This window comes from Aegilops tauschii, chromosome 7 (assembly GCF_002575655.3).
Source record: "Aegilops tauschii subsp. strangulata cultivar AL8/78 chromosome 7, Aet v6.0, whole genome shotgun sequence".
Classification (NCBI taxonomy): domain Eukaryota; kingdom Viridiplantae; phylum Streptophyta; class Magnoliopsida; order Poales; family Poaceae; genus Aegilops; species Aegilops tauschii.
Genome location: NC_053041.3, coordinates 22,212,905 through 22,232,887, shown reverse-complemented (window position 1 = coordinate 22,232,887; position 19,983 = coordinate 22,212,905). Strand labels below are relative to the sequence as shown.

At 44.2% G+C, this 19,983-nt stretch overlaps 1 protein-coding gene across 1 annotated transcript; it reads left to right on the top strand.

The window, feature by feature from the left end:
• The first annotated feature begins 682 nt into the window (after nt 1-682).
• Nucleotides 683-19,129, top strand: LOC109772098 (methionine S-methyltransferase). Its single transcript, XM_020330800.3, has 15 exons — nt 683-841; nt 898-967; nt 1,038-1,220; nt 3,060-3,238; nt 3,610-3,702; nt 14,296-14,409; nt 14,492-14,587; nt 14,863-15,051; nt 15,234-15,422; nt 15,584-15,820; nt 15,940-16,074; nt 16,200-16,520; nt 16,649-16,828; nt 17,158-18,153; nt 18,447-19,129. Exons 1-15 carry the CDS (start codon nt 683-685, stop codon nt 18,747-18,749), a joined length of 3,444 nt encoding a protein of 1,147 aa, XP_020186389.1. The 3' UTR covers nt 18,750-19,129.
• The last annotated feature ends 854 nt before the right edge of the window (nt 19,130-19,983 follow it).

The window sequence follows — 19,983 nt, the reverse complement described above, 5'->3', positions numbered from 1 at the left end:
CATATAGCCAGATCCACCGTTCCCGGCCACAACCTTCTCGACTGCGGAGAAGTCCTCGAGTGGACCGAGCACCGGCCGCATCGTCCCTAGTCCGCAAGAACACCACGTCCATGGGCTAGTCATAGCAGCCTCGGGGGCGAGGAACAGGGACACGATCTAGATGAGACAAAAGGAAAGATTGTAGACTGTTTCGTGATTTGGGAGTGTGCGCCTAAGTAAGGAAAGTTAAGATATGATTGTGTAAAAATGAGGAAGAGGGAGATCTTTACCCCAAGAAGGAAAGAATCATACGTGATGGGAAGTATCAGGATAGAAAAACAAGAGGAAGTATAGTAGGAATTGATTCGGTTTTTTAACAAGAGGCGGTGATGGAAGGTGAGGCGAAAACAAACCAGTGGGAGGGGGTGGTGGGAGGTGGAAGGAAATAAAACCGGACGAAAATAAAACCGGAGTACCAGGCTACCAATTTTATATTACATTGATGTTATATTACATTGATCTTGCATTGAGATTCGTACAATTTTTTTTTTTAGTTTTTCCTTTTTCTTCCCATATATTGTATCACTTGACTAAGACTTGGTTAAGTCTAAATCGACTGAGACCTAGACACACCCAAACAAATTTGTTTCTCATGGCTTGATGGATTTACCAACTGCTTCTAGGATTTCATCAAATCACAACGATGGAGATGCGTGGCATTTTCGTTCCTTGCTTCGCCGCGTTCTACGAGGGCCTCGGACAGCAACCGGATTACATTTTCAGGGACAAGACAGTGGCAGAGCTGGGATGTGGCAATGGAGAGATGTCCATTGCACTTGCACAAAGGTGGTCTCCTTTCAAGGTTGGTGTCTCTTCTTCTGTCGCTCGATACTTTATCTTGTCCCTATTGTTAAACAGGTCGGGGCTGCTGCAACCGGCAATCACGAAAGCTACAACAAGCAATCACAAAAGCTACAACTAGCGTTTGGTTTTTGCTATAATGGCGCCGGGGTGGCGGCAACGGCGAGTTTTTTTTGCTGGAACCGCGTCCTGCGCAGTGTCCGCGTACGGCGCCGCCGAGGCCCTGCTCCGGCGCCTCGACGCCCCCGCCTCCGGCGCAGCCGCACGGCGACTCCTCGGCGCCGTGCGCCGCCGTTTCGCAGATCCAGCAGCCGGACAGGACTGCCTCCACGCCTTCAACTTCCGCGTCATCCCCGACGACCCGCAACTACAACAACAAGGCACTCTCCTCTCCTCTCCTCTCTTGGCCACTTGTCGATTTACTTACCCGTGGTCAATTTGGTGAAATTTACAGACAGAATTATCCGGTTTTTTCTTTTCTTCTCTATTGAGGAATGATTTATCCACCGAAAATTCACTAGGTAGTACTGTACTATATACTGCCCTTTGAGAAACTTGTTCTGATTTCTTTGTTTGTGGCGGAAGCAGTCTTGCCTGACCTATCATCGTAAATTCGTAATTAAGAATTATTAACAGCATTAAAATGTTGTATGTGGATCTTTGTACCTACCGCAACAAGTTCAATTTACAAGACTATTACTTACAGTACATTTTCTCCTGACTGAGTTTGCTATGTGTATTATAAATAACATATATGATCTGCTTCATGTGTTGTCTAGAGCTCCACTATTGTCAAACAGTTCTACTGTTGTTTGATAGCAAAGATCACTAATAGAAAAGGGGGCTCTTGTCCCGGTTGGTAACGGCCTTTAGTCCCAGTTTTTGAACCGGGACTAAAGCGTCGTTACTAATGCCTCCCCCCTTTAGTCCCGGTTCTTACACGAACCGGGACTAAAGGCCGTCCACGTGGATGCAGCCTGGAGCTCCCGGTTTTTGAAAAAAAAAATTGCGATTTTTTTTTATTTTCAAATTTCTGAATTATTTTAACCTCTAATCTCTAATCACCACCCCTCATTTATCCTCTAATCTCTAATCACCCCTCATCATTCCAAATCATCTAACTTCCCGGACGGTCACCCATCCTTTCACTACTCCAGCCTGAGCACGCTTAACTTCCGGGTTCTATTCTCCCTCATTTCCAAGTCTGCACTTGTTGTTTTCCTGACAATAGTAAGATGTCAATTCTATTAACCCTCAGGAATTTAGCTTGAGCATGAAGTGACACATTTCACTGTTTGAGTTTGAAACTATTGTTTTAACAAACAATAATTATTTAGTAACACTAATATTTCTGGAATAATTAGTTTGACCATTGTTTGACCACTGTTTGACCACAGTTTGACCAGATTTGACCAAAATTCAAAAAAACTGAAATAATTACTTAGTAACACTAATATTCTAGAATAATTAGTTTGACCATTGTTTGACCACAGTTTGACCACAATTTGAAATTTTTTGAAAGCCCCGTATCTTTTATTCTGTTAGGTTTTCGGGGATTCTAAAAATATTCAACAGGGTTCCCCCGGTTAAATTCGGATGTAACTTTTCGAGTAGATGATTTTTCATATAAAAAACTTTTTCATCCGACTTCGTATGCAAAAGTTATGCCCATTTTAAGAAATTCCAGAAAGATTTTGCAAATAAAGTCGAAATTCATATTTGTTAATTTTCCCAACAACTAGACCACATATCACATGGGAAACTTATTTTATTTTATTTTTTTGACATTTCCATCATTTTCTTTTGTTTTTTCTAAAACTGAAAAGGCGATCCAGGGGGGGTATAGTTTGAAAATGAGACCTTTAGTACCGGTTCGTGCCATGAACCGGTACTAATGCCTCAAACCCCATTAGTACCGGTTGGTGGCTCGAACCGGGACTAAAGGTCTAACCTTTAGTACCGGTTGGTGCCACGAACCGGTACTAATGGGCATCGCACCCTTTAGTCCCGGTTCGTGGCACCAACCGGGACTAAAGGGCCCAGGTGAACCGGGACTAATGCTTTAGCCGCACAAACCGGGACCAATGCTCACATTAGTCCCGGTTCGTGACTGAACCGGGACTAATGTGAAAACTGCCCTGTGACGAAAGCCCTGTTTTGTACTAGTGGATGGACTTATTTGCTTCTCATAGCTTGATGGACTAACCAACTGCTTCTAGGATTTCAGCAAATAACGACGATCGAGGTGCCTGGCATTTTTGTTCCTTGCTCCGCCGCGTTCTGCGAGGGCCTCAGACAGCAACCGGATTCCATTTTCAGGGACAAGACAGTAGCAGAGCTGGGATGTGGCAATGGATGGATGTCCATTGCACTTGCACAAAGGTGGTCTCCTTTCAAGGTTGGTATCTCTTCTTCTTTCGTTCGATACTTTATCTTGTCCCTATTGTTAAACAGGTGGGGGTGCAGCAGTTAACATCTTTACGCAGGTTTCATGACTTTTGGCCCATAGTCAGTGTCCTTTGAAAAGAAGGGGATGATATAAGTTTTATTCATGGGATTTTGTCAGAACCAAAAAAAAATTTGAGACCAACCCAAGGGCTAACCCTCGTTGGCTTTTCTTTATAGGAGAAACTCCGTGAGCACCGCGCGTCCGTGCCGGGACTTGAACTCGGGTGGGCTGGAAGCAACCTCAGCTGCCCAGCCAACGGGTCGACGCCCCGTCCTCGGATTTTGTGAGAAGCAAGCTGATCATTATTTGTTTCTTCCAAGGTCTATGGTCTGGATATAAACCCAAGAGCTATAAAGATTGCAAGGATAAACCTTTACCTGAATGCACTAGACGATGATGGTCTACCAATCTACGACCACTGGTAGAAAAAAGCCCTTTAGTCCCGGTTCGCAACAGCCTTTAGTCCCGGCTGTGCAACCGGGACTAAATATGCGCGACTAAAGACCCCCCTTTAGTCACGCCTCTTACGGACCGCGACTAAAGGCTTTAGTCCCGGTTCTTGTGGCTGACCGGGACTAAAGGCCCGTCCACGTGGACGCCCGTGGTCCGTCGGGGCGGAGGACCTTTAGTCCCGGTTCTCGTGGCCACCCGGGACTAAAGGGCTCCTCCGCAGGTTTAGGGTTTTAGCCCCCCTAAACCTGGTTTCTTTTTAGTTTGGAGTGTTTTATTTCTTTTATATTATATTTTGTGTTTTATTTTAATTTTGATAAAGTTTCAGTACACATATTCTACGCTACTATATACATGCATATGAAATTTCAAACAAGAAGAATTCAAGAGGAATATATAATATATATTCAATCTCGGGTGACCATATACAACTTCGAACAAGTTTCCATACACAATTAGGATGGATGACCATATACAACTTCGTACAAGTTTCAATCTCGGGTATGCATATAAATTTCTTCGTCCTCGGTATAGTGTTCTCCTTTAGGATTGATGACTTCCCTCATGAAAAATCCTGCTAATTCTTCTTGAATTGGTCGGAAGCGAGCTTCTGGACTAAGCCTCCTCCGCAAGTTATCCGTCGCGTTCCGCACGCTATCCGATGCCTTCCGCTCAGAGGTGTGTCTCCGGATGTTCTCACAAACATAGTATCCACATAGATTGGTCCCCGGTGGCTGCTTATCCACATTAACTAACCTTCTGAAATCTAGCTCATGTTTGAATTCACCGACAATTTCTTCTGAGAACCGTCTCCAAACCCTACAGGGCAAAGAAAATTAAATGAACAAGGGAGTTATTAGTTACTTGATATTAGGAAATGAACGAAAGAGACCGATCGATATAGAGCTCAAATGATTGAAAATAATTACTTTTGCAACATTTTTCTCATGTCGGCCCAACGCTTTGGATCCGAATCCATAGAGTCCATGATTAGAACTCTGGAGGTGTGAAGTTCAATATTTAGCAGAATCCAGTGGAACCTGCGGACACGTTACATGCACAGTCATGCATAACTCATCGATTAGACATACCATGCATGGAGTAAACAAAAGAGAATGGGCACAAGAGAGAAACACTCACCCAAAATGGTAAGGAAATAGAATATGACTTTTGAGTTGATGCTTTCTAAGAAACTTGTACAAGTCTTTCTCCACGTCTTCGGGGTGATGTTGTAACACATGTCCATTAACGATATGTGGGTCAATGAACCCAACATCATGGATGTTTCTTATTTTGCATTCCCAAATCTTCAATCTGCATAATAGCGTACGCAACAATATAGTTAGGACAATATATATATATATATAGTGCAGGCAATGAAGAACAAGATGAGGTAGAAATAAATCACTTACAGAACGTAGCAACTCAGCATAGATTTGTCGAGGTCGTGCAGATTGAACAGCTGGAACAATTCACTCATATGAACTTCTACAGAGTACCGTTTGGTGTGATGCTCATCTGTAACATCCGCATAAATATATTCTTTGTCGGCCCATGTTATGAATTGCTTGTACCAACGTAGCAGATTTCGCATTTGTGGTGGTAGACTCTTTTCCCGCGCAGGCTCGACGAGAGGCCCATTCCGCACATATTGTAATGCTATCTCACATACTGGCGCATCCTCAAGGCCTAAGAAGGCACGAAGAGTCAAACCCATCTCGGACGCTTGTTTCATGGCACTCGCTACAGTCAATCCAAGTGCTGCCGCAGCTGCTATGATCTCGGGGTCCTCTTCCGGACCGGCTTTCACTATGAGCGGGGGGATCGATTGTTTCTTCTGCCTCCCGAGCTGGTCAACTTGTTTCCCGCTTTTTTTACTTTCTTCTTTCTCCTCCTTCAATATTTTTGCTTGCCTACGAAGTTCATGTCCATAGTCGTCAGGCATATTCAGCTCGGCTTGGGACGGTGTGGTCAAAAAATCCTTAGCCCACTTCTTTTGCTTCTCAGTGAATACTTGCTTGGGCTCAGGCTCTTTTTTCGCCTTCATATCCGCCTTCCATTTCTCATAATCAGCAGACGCGGCCAATTTGGTTTCAGCTTCACTAAGTTCCCCAGGCCTTGGGAGGAGAGGCTTCAGTGATGGCTCCGGTACCCTTGTGGTCTTAGGTACATAAGGGTCCGGGTAAATAGTCCAGGAGCGGGTTTCCTTGCTGTCCGCCTGCTTCTGCTTCTTCGCCGGAGGTGGATTGGGGGGCGTCGTACCCGCCGGAGGAGGATTGGGGGGCGTCGTACCCGCCGGAGGTTGTGGATCGGGGGACGGCGTCGAATGGCGTGAAGGAGGTGTAGGTGAACCACCACGACCACCACCACCGCCACCACCGCCACCACCACCACCACCATCGGAGGGGGGTGGACTTGCTAGCCTTGGCGCCTCGCCTGGAAACACTATGTACTTCTTTTTCCATAGAATGAACTGGCGCTTGACATCTCCAAGTCTTCTCTCCCCTTCGGGTGTAGGTTTGTCAATCTCCAGGTCCTCAAACCCTTGGACTATGTCTTCCACCGTGACACGAGCATAGCCATATGCAATGGGGTTGTTGTGGTGGAGTGCTCCAGGTGTACAGGGTAAAGCACTGCCGCTAGCTACCTTCGTGGAAACGTTCCCCACGGGATAATGCAGATCACATTCTTTCATCTCCTTTACATCATCCACGGGGTAGTGAGGCTCCGGTGCACGAATCTCGATCATCGGTGCACTAGCAGCAGGCGGGGCATCCGTGGAAGCCACGCTGCTTCTCCGCTGTTGGCTTCCGCGATCCGCTTCATGATCTTCATGCGGCCCTACAGCCGATTTTTCTTTCACTAGTTCATGCACGGTCTGCTTCAACTCATGGAGTTCCGATGCAAACTTCGTCATAAGATCTGCATCCCGGTCCGTCTTTCTCTTCCGGCTTCTGTAACAGTACGGGTCATTGTCCTGGGAAAACCCTACTTTCCACGGAACTTTGCCTTTGCCTCGTACACGTCCTCCGTGTTCATCATTCCCGAGGGCTGTTGTCAGTGCGTCTTTCTCTCTGTTGAACTTGATCAAGCCCTCTTGAGCTTGGGTCATTGCGTCAATAAGGGCTTGGGTGGGAGCAAACTGTCTCTGCCGGTGAACACACACCCCTGTCTCCGGGTCTAGCGATCCCCCATGCCCGTACCACCAGCTTTTGGCCCTTGGGTCCCATCCCTCTGTACCTAGAGGGATTCCTCGCACCCTCAGGTCCTTCTCCATCTTCTGCCACCTAGGCTCCGAAAGGCGGTATCCTCCTGGCCCCATAATATGATGGAACTTTTTCTTACTCGCATTATCCTTATTTTTTTCGATATTTCCTTGAAATGCTCCGATTGCTTTTGCCTCACAAATTCTGGCCAATCATCTTTCAGTTTCTCATGTTGTCCATTGAAATCCGGAGTCTTGCCCTTGTTGACATAGTCACGGGTTAAATTTTTCTTGAAGTTCCGGAATGCTTCGCCCATCTTCTGAAGAGCGAACTCTTTAACTAGCCTCCTCCTCTGACGTCCACCCGGAACCTCGTTACCGAATTCATCGACTTTGTTGTATTCCGGAGGTAGAATGAAATGTTCCATAAGCTTTCTCCAGCAATCCTTTTTCGTTCTCTTGTCGACAAAACTAAACCAAGACGTGCCTTCTTTGGCTCCTTCCATTTCTGGACGGTGATCGGGACGTTGTCTCTAACAACGACTCCGCATTGGTTGATAAACTTTGAGGTGTGCTGTAGGGGCTTGCCGGTTTCACTGACAAACTCAAGGGCATATGTTTCTCCTGTTTTCATCGCCTTGGATTTGCCACGCTTTGTCGTACTCGATCCGGAGGGCTAAAAAAAGAAAGAGAGTCGCGCGCGTTAATACATATGTATTCACATTTCAGTAAGTTTGTATCACGAGAGGCTCAATGTATATATATACCTCGCCGGAGGTGGTTGCTACTTGCAATTCGAGATCGTCGGTTGTTGACGGTTGACCTCCGTCGACAATGTCCGTTCCTTCACCTTCTTGATCATCGACAATCTCTGTTCCACCGTCAAGGTTCAGAAAAGAAGAGACTACATCCTCTTGTTGCTCATATTCTAAGCCCGGCACATAAGGAATCTCGTTGTTGATGATGTCCATTAAATAACGTTCAGCCTCCGGATCCCTAAGCGGCTCGGTTCTATCGTCCGCCATATGTCACTCCTGCATGTAGTAAAAATTCTTTAAGTATAAAGGAATTAAAAAATAAGATTAAGGGGACATAGAGGAGGAGGAATTAAAAAATAAGATTCTTTAAGTAAAAATTCTTTTTTTCTTCTTCTTCCTCTTTCTTCTTCTTCCTTTCTTCTTCTTCCTTTTTCCTTTCTTCTTCTTTCTTTCTTCTTCTTCCTTTCTTCTTCTTTCTTTCTTCTTCCTTTCTTCTTCTTCCTTTTTCTTTTTTCTTTCTTTCTTCTTCTTCCTTTCTTCTTCCTTTCTTCTTCTTTTTTTCTTCTTCCTTTTTCTTTCTTCTTTCTTTTGGTTTTCATTTGGTTTTCATTTTTTCTCTTCTTCTTTCTTTCTTCTTCTTCCTTTCTTCTTTCTTTCTTCTTCTTCCTTTTTCTTCTTTCTTTCTTCTTTCTTTTTTTCTTCTTCCTTTGTTTTTTCTTCTGTTTGTTTTTCTTGTGTTTTCTTTTGTTTTCTATTTTCTTTCTTTTTCCTTTTTCTTTTTTCTTGTGTTTTCCTTTTTTTTTGTTTTTTTCTTCTGTTTGTTTTTTTGTTTTCTTTTGTTTTTTTCTTCTTCCTTTGTTTTTCTTCTGTTTTTTTGTTTTCTTTTGTTTTTTTCTTCTGTTTGTTTTTCTTGTGTTTTCCTTTTTTTTCTTCTTTCTTTTTTTCTTCTTCCTTTGTTTTTCTTCTGTTGTTTTCTTCCTTTTTCTTTTGTTTTCTTTTTTTCTTCCTTTTTCCTTTTTTCTTCCTTTTTCTTGTTTTTCTTCTGTTTTTCTTTTGTTTTCTTCTTCCTTCTTTCTTCTTCTTCTTCCTTTTTCCTTTTTCTTTCTTCTTCTTCTTCCTTTTTCTTCTTCCTTCTTCTTCTTCTGCCGGCGCGCGGAGGACGGCAGGCAGGGCCAGCGGGCGGCGGGCGGCAGGGCGTCGGGCGGCGGGCGGCGGCCGGCGGGCAAGGGCAGGGCACGGGCGGCGGGCAAGGGCAGGGCACGGGCGGAGGCGGCGCTCACTGGGGACGGAAGCGGCGGCGCGCAGGGCTTCGGCGTCGGCGTCGGCGTCGGGGCAGGGCTTCGGCGTCGATCGGCGTCGGGGCAGCGCTTCGGCGTCGAGAGAGAGGAGAATGGGAAATGGCGAAACTGCTAAGTGCAGTATTTATAGACGCACCTTTAGTCGCGGTTGGGGAGGAGGACCGCGACTAAAGGTACCCTTTAGTCGCGGCTGGCCACACCAACCGCGACTAAAGGGTACCCTTTAGTCGCGGTCCGCCTCCCCAACCGGGAGTAAAGGGTTTTGGCGCCGCTTTCGTTCCCGCGCAGAAAGACCCTTTAGTCGCGGTTGGGGACAACAACCGCGACTAAAGGGTACCCTTTAGTCGCGGTCCGCCTCCCCAACCGGGACTAAAGGTCTATGCTGGAACTGGCGCGGTGCGGTAGGATGTTTAGTCCCACCTCGCTAGCCGAGAGGCTTCGACAGTGGTTTATAAGCGCGGCTGCGCTCACCACTTCGAGCTCCTCTCAAATGCAGGCTTACGGGCCTATTCTGTCACTATGTGCCTGTGGGCCTACTGGGCCTTCTGCGGGCCTGAATCCTGGCCCATTAATGGCTTTCTAGTCGTATTCAGGCCGTGGTGGCCCAGTAGGTGGCATATTTTTTATTTTTTGCCTGTTTTTTGTTTTCTTTTTTGCTTTATTTATTTTGTTTCTAATTACTTATTTATTTTACTTTATGATAATTATTTTTGCTATTAAAGTTTCTAATTACTTATTTATTTATGTTATTAAAATTTATTTTATTTTGTTTGTACTTATATATTTTATTAAAGTTTATATTATTTTGTTTTTCTTCTGTTTATTTTATTCTTGTTTTTCTTCTGTTTTTTTCTTCCTTTTTTCTTCTGTTTTTTTCTTCTGTTTGTTTCTTCCTTTTTCTTGTTTTTCTTCTTTTTTTTCTTCCTTTTTTCCTTTTTCCTTTTTTCTTCTGTTTTTTCTTCTGTTTTTTTCTTTTGTTTGTTTTTTTCTTATGTTTTTCTTCTGTTTGTTTTTTTCTTCTGTTTTTCTTTTTTCTTCTGTTTTTTTCTTCGTTTTTCCTTCTTTCTTCTTCTTCCTTTTTCCTTTTAAAATCAGAAAAATGAAACTAATTCATTTTAAAATCTTAAAAATACAATTATATATCAAAAAAATCAGAAAAATAAAACTAATTCATTTTAAAATCCCTTGAAGGTTTGACAAAAGGTTTGATATATCATTCAGTTCATCGACCAAATACAAACTTTGGTACAACAAATTATTACACATCAATTCTTCCCTTGTGTCCCTGCTTGCTTACGATTGTGCCGTATCCATGGAGCATCCTTATCATTTAACTTAATGCTTGGGTCAGTGTTCACTTTGAAGGGCGGAATTTCACCAAACATATTATAATCTTCTGACATGTCTGTCTTGTCCTCCACTCCCACGATGTTTCTTTTCCCTGAAAGAACAATGTGGCGCTTTGGATCATCGCATGATGTACTGATCGTTTTCTTATCTTTCCGTTTCCTCGGTTTGCTACTCATGTCCTTCAAATAAAAAACCTGAGCGACATCTTTGGCAAGGACGAATGGTTCGTCAAGGTAACCAAGATTGTTGAAATCCACCATTGTCATTCCGTATTGCTCGTCCACCTTTACCCCACCTCCTGTTAGCTTGAACCATTTGCGCCGGAACAAAGGGACCTTAAAGGAATGTCCATAGTCAAGTTCCCATATCTCCTCTATGTAACCATAATATGTGACCTTTTGCCCATTCTCGGTTGCTGCATCAAAGCGGACACCACTGTTTTGGTTGGTGCTCTTTTTATCTTGGGCGATGGTGTAAAATGTATTCCCATTTATCTCGTACCCTTGGAAAGTCGTTATAGTCGAAGATGGTTTCTTGGCCAACATGTACAGCTGATCTCCAACATCATTGTCATTCATTAAATGTTTTCGCAACCAACTGCCGAAAGTCTCCATGTGGGCCTTTCTAATCCAGGATTCAGGCTTCCCCGGGTTGTCCGAGCGTAAAATATTCTTATGTTGCTCGAAGTACGGAGCCACCAAGCTGGAATTTTGCAGAACTGTGTGGTGTGCTTCAGTCATAGAATGACCGTCCATACATATCGTGGATTCCCTTCCGATCTTGCCTTTTCCACTTAGTCTCCCCTCGTGCCGCGATTGAGGAATACCAATCGGCTTAAGGTCAGGAACATAGTCAATACAGAACTCAATTACCTCCTCATTTCCATAGCCCTTGACGATGCTTCCTTCTGGCCTAGCACGGTTACGAACATATTTCTTTAATACTCCCATGAACCTCTCAAAGGGGAACATATTGTGTAGAAATACAGGACCGAGAATGGAAATCTCTTCGACTAGGTGGACCAGGAGGTGCGTCATAATATCGAAGAAGGATGGTGGGAACACCAACTCGAAACTGACAAGGCATTGGACCACATCGTTCTGTAACCGTGGTAGATCTTCTGGATTGATTACCTTCTGAGAGATTGCATTGAGGAATGCACATAGCTTCACAATGGCTACTCGAACATTTTCCGGTAGGAGCCCCCTCAAAGCAATCGGAAGCAATTGCGTCATAATCACGTGGCAGTCGTGAGACTTCAGGTTTTGGAACTTTTTCTCCGCCATGTTTATTATTCCCTTTATATTCGACGAGAAGCCAGACGGGACCTTCATACTGCTCAGGCATTCAAAAAAAATGACCTTCTCTTCTTTGGTAAGAGCGTAGCTGGCACGACCGTGAAACCATTCCGGATGCCGGTCATCTGGGTCTTTCAAAAGTTGCTGGTCCTGCCGTGCTTCCTTTGTATCATTTGTCTTCCCATACACGCCCAAGAAGCTTAGCAGGTTCACGCAAATATTCTTCGTAACATGCATCACGTCGATTGCAGAGCGGACATCTAGGACTTTCCAATATTCTAGCTCCCAAAATATAGATTTCTTCTTCCACATGGGTGCGTGCCCGTCAACTCCCCGCGGAACTGATTGTCCGCCAGGACCCTTTCCAAAGATGACTTTCAAATCCTTGACCATATCAAATATCTCAGCACCAGTACGTTCCACAGGCTTCGGCCGGTGATCTGCCTTGCCGTTGAAATGCTTGCCTTTCTTTCTTACGTTATGATTTCGGGGAAGAAATCGACGATGACCCAGGTACACGTTCTTCTTACAATTAACCAAACGTACACTTTCAGTCTGATGTAAGCAGTGCGTGCATGCATTGTATCCCTTATTTGTCTGTCCCGAAAGGTTACTGAGAGCAGGCCAATCGTTGATGGTTACAAAAAGCAACGCTCGTAGGTCAAATTCCTCTCCTTTGTGCTCATCCCAGACACGTACACCAGGTCTGGCCCACAACTGTAAAAGTTCTTCAACTAATGGCCTTAGGTACACATCGATGTCGTTGCCGGGTTGCTTAGGGCCTTGGATGAGAATTGGTATCATAATGAACTTCCGCTTCATGCACAACCAAGGAGGAAGGTTGTAGATGCATAGAGTCACGGGCCAGGTGCTATGGCTGGAGCTCTGCTCGCCAAAAGGATTCATGCCATCAGTACTTAGACCAAATCTTATGTTCCTTGCGTCAGCTGCAAAATCTTTGAACACTCTGTCGATCTTTCTCCATTGTGTTCCATCAGCGGGGTGTCTCAACTCCCCGTCGGACTTACGGTCCTCTTTGTGCCATCGCAACGACTTGGCATGCTTTTTGTTCATGAACAGACGTTTCAACCGTGGTATTATAGGAGCATACCACATCACCTTGGCGGGAACCCTCTTCCTGGGTTTCTCGCCCTCAACATCGTCACCAGGGTCATCGCCTCTGATCTTATAACGCAATGCAGTGCATACAGGGCATTCATTCAAATTCTCGTATTCACCGCGGTAGAGGATGCAGTCGTTAATGCATGCATGTATCTTCAGAACCTCTAAACCTAGAGGGCAGACAACCTTCTTTGCTTCGTACGTACTGGCGGGCAACTCGTTATTCTTCGGAAACATATTCTTCAACATTTTCAGCAAATTTTCAAATGATGAGTCACCTACACCTTCCTGTGCCTTCCATTTTAGCAAATCCAGTGTGCAGCCCAGCTTTTTCAGACTATTATCGCATCCTGGATACAACGACTTTTTGTGATCCTCTAACATGCGATCCAAATTCTCCCTCTCCTTGTCGGTTTCGCAGCGTCTCCGTGCATCAGCAATGGTCCGACCAAGATCATCAGCGGGCTCATCATGTGCCTCTTCTTCACCTTCACCTAACCCTTCCCCACCTTCAGCATCATCCTCCATGAAAGTATCACCGAAATGATCATGATAGTTGTCATCGATATCATCCCCTTCTTCATCTTCTTCCATTCTAACCCCTCTTTCTCCATGCTTGGTCCAACAATTATAGCTTGGCATGAAACCGTGCCGAAGCAGGTGCATGTGAACGTCTCTTGAGGAGGAGTAACCCTTCTGATTCTTACAGACAGCACATGGACAAATAATAAAACCTTGCTGCTTGTTCGCATTTGCCACTACGAGGAAATCTTTCAAACCCGTAGTGAACTCGCCGGAGACTCGGGGACCGTACATCCATTGCCGATTCATCTGCATCATTATTATATAAAGTATATAATTAACCATCATGCATTTGTTAAACTAACTAGCTAGAAATAATAAAAATTAAACAATGAACTACACACATGCATATTTTATCAATGACACATGAAAGGTTCAAGTTGCTAACCGCGATCGCGGAGGAAAAATAAATGAGAAAGCTCAAGTGTGGCTCGGACACTTCATATCATGTTTGTTTCAGGCTCTCGGGCATTTCATCAAACACCTTGTGTGCATAGGAGGAACCAAAAGCAAACCCACCACCCCCTTCTGAAAATTGTGAAGTGAGCTGAGTGAAGTGAAGTGAGCTGAGTCCTATATATAGGGATGGGCCTTTAGTCCCGGTTGGCCTGGCCAACCGCAACTAAAGGCCTTCGGGGACCTTTAGTCGCGGTTGGCCAGGCCAACCGGGACTAAAGCCCCTCCCGTCCGCCAGCTGGATGGGCCTTTAGTCCCGGTTGGCCTGGCCAACCGCGACTAAAGGCCTTCGGGGACCTTTAGTCCCGGTTGGCCAGGCCAACCGGGACTAAAGCCCCTCCCGTCCGCCAGCTGTCGACCGAGCGCGCTGGGCCCAGATAGTTGGTCGCGGGTCTCCTCCCGAACCGCGACTAAAGACCCCTTTGGTCGCGGTTCGATTGTTTTGAGGACTAATGGGGGCGTATGGAAGCCTCTTTTTCTACCAGTGGACGGGGAGGGGAAAACTTCGCTTGACAGAATTGAGTTCCATGAGTCGGATCTTCTTTCCTGCTGTAGAGACAGCAAGATAGAGCTTGATTGCATTGTTGGGTGCATACCACAGGTATGGTCAGCTGTTAACATCTTTGGTGAAAGCAAGTTGTTGCAGACCAGATTTGAAGAAAAAGACTTTATCTGTTTTTCAGGTTCTTGACCCCAATCCAGAGGTGATGCCAAATATTAAAATTAATAATTCAAGTGAGGAGTTCTTGTACTCTCGGTGCTACTACTGTGCCTTTCAGGTCAGTTGAGACACATCTTTTATGTGTCTGAAAAATGTGTTGACATGTCATTAGTTCTCCACGCTCATCTAACGAATGACTGCTGGACTATGAAATTATTAGTATCTGTAATATTCACTTATGATCTGTTAGATACAGAAGTTTTGATGCTTTTGTGAATGACACATAGGTCCAGTCAAGTTAGTATGTCTTATGATTGCTGTGTGCTGTTCCAATTTCCTTTTTTGGGGGGTTTGTTGTGCTTTTAAACTTATTGCATATTTTACTGCATACAGGGTGTTGTTGAGGACCAATTTGGCCTTGGGTTGATTGCTCGTGCAGTTGAAGAAGGGATAGCTCTCATAAAGCCTATGGGTATCATGATATTCAGCATGGGAGGCCGACCGGGTCAAGTTTTATGTGAACGTTTATTTTTGCGCCATGGATTTCGCATCAATAATCTCTGGCAATCAAAACTTATGCAGGTGAGGGTTCTATGACAGACCAGGTGTTGATTAACCAGCAAATCTTCTGTATGCCAGCATGTCCTTATTTGGTCAATGATATGCACTTCGAGTTGCATTATACTAGCTTTTAATATTTAGAGCAGTAGATTACAATGGCATTTTTATGTAGCATCATTACCAAGTAGGTGGGTTCTTTGCAGGCTGCCGACACAGATCTTTCAGATTTAGTTGAAATCAAGAAAAATGGCCCACATCGATTTGAATTCTTTGTGGATCTTGGTGGGGATCAACCTATCTCCGCACGCACAGCCTGTGCATACATGAAATCTGGTGGCTGCGTTTCACATGCTTTGTCTATGTATAGTTGTCATCTTCGCCAGCCCGACCAGGTTGGTGTGTGTTCTTTTTAAATTTATCAAATTATAAAATACTCCCTCTGTAAAGAAATATAAGAGTGTTTAGGTCACTATTTTAGTGATCTAAACGCTCTTATATTTCTTTACGGAGGGAGTATAAGGGAGGGGAGATTATTAATGTGGAGAATTTTCAGGTGAAGAAAATATTTGACTTTCTTAAAGATGGATTCCCTGAAGTCAGCAGCTCCCTGGATTTGTCCTTTGATGACAATTCTGTTGCTGATGAAAAAATTTCCTTCCTAGCATACCTAGCTAGCTTTTTGAAAGAGAACAAGTCCAATCCTTGTGAGCCTCCAGCTGGATGTTTAAACTTCCGGAATCTTGCTACTGGATTTATGAAGGCTTACCACCACATCCCGTTAACTCCTGATGTAATACTTTTTTCCTTCACAGTTATGCCTGTTTATACTAGAAATTCGTATGACTGACTTGCTTGTTGCATCTATCTTATGCTTCATATCATACTCATTTTTCTTTTCTGGTGCACCAGAATGTTGTTGTATTCCCTTCTCGTGCTGTAGCGATAGAAAATGCTCTTCAGTTGTTCTCGCCGGCGCTTGCAATTGTTGATGAACATCTGACCAGACACTTGCCCAAACAATGGTTAACATCTTCAACAATTGAGGTACTTTGCTCTGCAGCTAGCTTGTGCATTTGAGACAACACTCCTCTGGCGACACATGTCTTTTCCGTGAAGAAAAATAATGGTGACAAGAATGCTGAAGCTACTGCTTTGTTTATTTTTTTCAGGAAAGAGCAGATTGTACCGAAGCTGAAAACATAGTGACTGTAATTGAATCACCACTCAAATGGGACTTGCTGATTGAGTTTATCAGGAAACTGAAGCCTCAAGTTGTTGTTACTGGCATGGCTCAGTTCGACGCTATCAGCACTGCTGCTTTTGTGAACTTGCTAAACGTAACGAAAGATGTTGGTTCATGGTTATTCCTGGATATTTCAGAACATCTGGAGTTGTCTCGTGTGCCAAGCTCTAATAGTGTGTTGCGATATCTTGCTGGAAACACCCTACCTTCGCATGTAGCTATACTGTGCGGTTTAGTAAAGAATCAGGTGACATTCAGTGAACCTACAATACCATGTTATATTGATCAGCCTGGAATTTTATTTCAACCTTTTTGTATTCTTACATCTTACTTTGGAAACACGGTCTAAATGTTTCCATTTGGTTTATCTTGCAGGTTTATTCTGATCTGGAAGTTGCTTTCACCATTTCTGAACAGGCGGCTTTCTGCGAGGCATTGTCACAAACTGTTGAGCTATTGGAAGGGCACACTTCTGTGATCAGCCAGCAGTATTATGGCTGTCTTCTCCATCAGCTGTTAGCATTTCGAATTTGCGAGCCGCATGCACAGCAAGAGGTAACAGAACTTGTCTCCAATTACCCACGTCACTCATCCGCACGACGACCTCTGATGTCTAAAAGCATTAGTCAACTTCAGCTACTTTTCGTTTTAAAATTTTGGAGTGGATCCTCCTTGATTGGATAAAACCTACTGACATGAACAGCTAAATGTATTACAAGGACGTTTTAATTTGTTTTCATCTTATTATTCTGAGTAAAAATGATAATATGGCCAGAGATCTATGGAGTATTGCTCTTCACAAAAGGTGTTGCCTGTGCAATATTTTGTGGCCCTATTGTGTGCTTTGGTTCGTTGTCTTCTAATTTTTCGTCGCTATTTTTCAGAGACGACCTGCATTAGTGCTGCCTCAGAGGATGATAGGATTCTCTAATTCTGCCATATCTGCCATAAAAGAAGCTGAATTTTTCCTTCCTGATACCAAGAAGTCTTGTGTCATTCATATGGATTTAGATCGGAACTTCTTGCCAATACCTTCTGCAGTGAAGGCCTCCATTTTTGAAAGCTTTGTTAGGCAGAACATCATGGATTCTGAAACTGATGTTCGATCCAGCATTCAGAGGCTGTTGAAACGTAACTATAATTACCTAGTAGACTCTAATTCTGACATTATATATGGTAATACCAGTCTGGCACTCTTCAACAAGCTTGTTCGTCGCTGCGTGCAAGAACGAGGCATCTTTGTTTTCCCCTTGGGCACCAATGGTCATTATGTCTCGGCAGCAAAGTTTCTGAACGCAAACACCTTAACTATTCCAACAAAATCAAGTTCAGGCTTTAAGATCGAACCAAGTGCTCTAGAAGACACACTTAATAACAAGGAACCGTTTTCGCGGGCGTGGGTGTATATTTCTGGCCCCACAATCAACCCTTCTGGTTTCCTGTACAGTGCCAAGGAGATAGAAGAGCTGCTTTCTATCTGTGCTAGAAATGCAGCTAGGGTAGTGACAGATACCTCCTTCTCTGGTCTGGAGTTCCAAACCGATGACTGGCCCTTCCCTGGTGTCCAGTTCCCATTCAATCGCTGGCCTTGTTGGGATTTAGAAGGATGTCTTGATGATATGGCTGGCCATGTTGCCCCTGTTTATCTGCTCGGAGAGCTGTCGCTTGAGCTGACCATGGCTGGGCTTAAATTTGGGTTTCTCATCTCGGAAGACCGGTCCTTGGAATATAGTTTCCCAATCTTGAGTCAGCCACATAGCACACTGAAGTACACTTTCAGAAAATTGTTGGGTCTCAAGTACGAGTTGGATGAGCATTTCTCCAATCTCATTGCAGAGCAAAGGGAGACACTGAAGGGTCGTGCCAACCACTTGATGAAGGTTAGCCTTTTGTAACATTCTCTACTCTCCTCTCAGTTTTATTTCATCGATGATGAGGTGTGTTCCCTTCCAAAACCCAGATCATGGAGAAATCTAAGTAACTTGAGTTTGTTTTGCCAATCAGTGCATCCGAACATTCTGTGCTAGTATTTCGCAAATAAATAAATGATATAACTTCAACTAGGTAGACATGCACCTTTTGAGCAGTATGCAAACTTTGAGTCAAGTGTTGTGAAGTTGTCCGGTCATATCTGACTACTTTCCCCCTTTGTTTTCTTTTCTGCTATGAACAGACACTCGAGAGCTGTGGCTGGGATGTTGTTGGCTGTCATGGTGGTATCTTGATGCTGGCCAAACCAACCACCTACATTGGCAAATTATTCAGGGTCAACGGTTTCGAAGGCACGCTCAATGGTTGCAACATCAGGGAGGCGCTTCTTAGATCCACTAGATTGTGTATAAGCAGCAGCACATGGACCGGGATAACAGACTACTGCCGGTTCAGCTTTGCCCTCGAGAGTGGTGAATTCAAGCGGGCAATGGATTGCATAACTCGATTCAAGGAGTTGGTTCTGGGAGGCTCAGATGAATCGTAACAAGTGCTTTCATCGTCGTGGGAAGTAACAAGGATAAAACCTACAAATGCGACAGCAGCTCCAATTTGGCACCACAATCCATAATAAATGTGCCTTTTATGATAGAAATCTCCTCTGTTTCTTTTGTGACTACCTTGTCTTCTCCGAGATTAGGACCAAAATCTTTAACGACATTAATGTGCGACTTGATTAAACTATTCATTGGTTCAACTTTCTTGTTTTCTTTGTTAGATTCTGACTTTTCACCACTTGCTGCATTTTCTATTGTGGATACGGTAATGGTGGAATATATTTAAGCATTTTTCCTGCATACTTTACCATAGATACTTGGATACTCTCATTTGGTGGCATTTCATATCGTACCCATTTCTCTTTTTGTACATATGCTCTGTGTAAACTTTAATAATATATGTAAAACAACGTCTGAATTAATATAATAATCTCCCCTCATCTCCAAAATTTTATCGGACTAGCAGGAGAAGGATTTAATATGCCGCAGAGAAGTGCATATTTTCAACCTGAACAACTATGAAATCGGTTAAGCTACACCCTCAAACGATTAACACTGGATAAATTACCCCCCCCCCCCCCCCCCGACAATGGTATATGTGATGTTGCAGCTCAGTTGACTAGTCAATATTGATGGTCCCACATGCCATAGTAAACATATATTTTTCCTCGTCCGGCTCTTTTTAGCAGTAGCAGCTCGATGGACTACCCGCATCTCCTCCCATCCATGTCGTGCTTTCGGGTTGACCAACCTCTGCCTCATCCTTTTACCGAACACTCCGCAGTGCCGTGGAGAGGCTCGGTCTTGAGGTTGTGGCCATCGGATTTGGAGAAGACTGCAACACCAAAGTACACAGGTGGTTGTGCAGTTGTGGTGACGGTCCTTGGTGCGGTGGGGCACCATGTCACTTTGGCCCCTACACGAGAGCCTGCACTTGCTCTGACCAAGAATGTGCCCAAGGCAGACAAGAGCAGCGGGCGTAACCCTTTTCTGTTACCTGAATGATGAAAACACGAAATAGTTAGTCCAACAAGAGTTTAAGGAGACTGGAAACGGGAAAACAAGTTCAAAGCATCGACGGAAAACCCACCACAAGTGCTCTTCATTGAAACACTTGATATGGGGCGAAAACCCATCGACACCTAGCTAGCTCGACTAAACGTAACAATATCGAACGGCTCACACACGATCTAATGGGGTTCAACACGCTCACACAGGAGCAAC

Coding starts and splice junctions, on each gene's coding strand:
- LOC109772098 (XM_020330800.3), top strand. CDS start 683: ATGGAGATGCGTGGCATTTTCGTTCCTTGCTTCGCCGCGTTCTACGAG. Junction 842..897: donor AAAGGTGGTCTCCTTTCAAG/GTTGGTGTCTCT, acceptor ATTGTTAAACAG/GTCGGGGCTGCTGCAACCGG. Junction 16,829..17,157: donor AGCCGCATGCACAGCAAGAG/GTAACAGAACTT, acceptor GCTATTTTTCAG/AGACGACCTGCATTAGTGCT.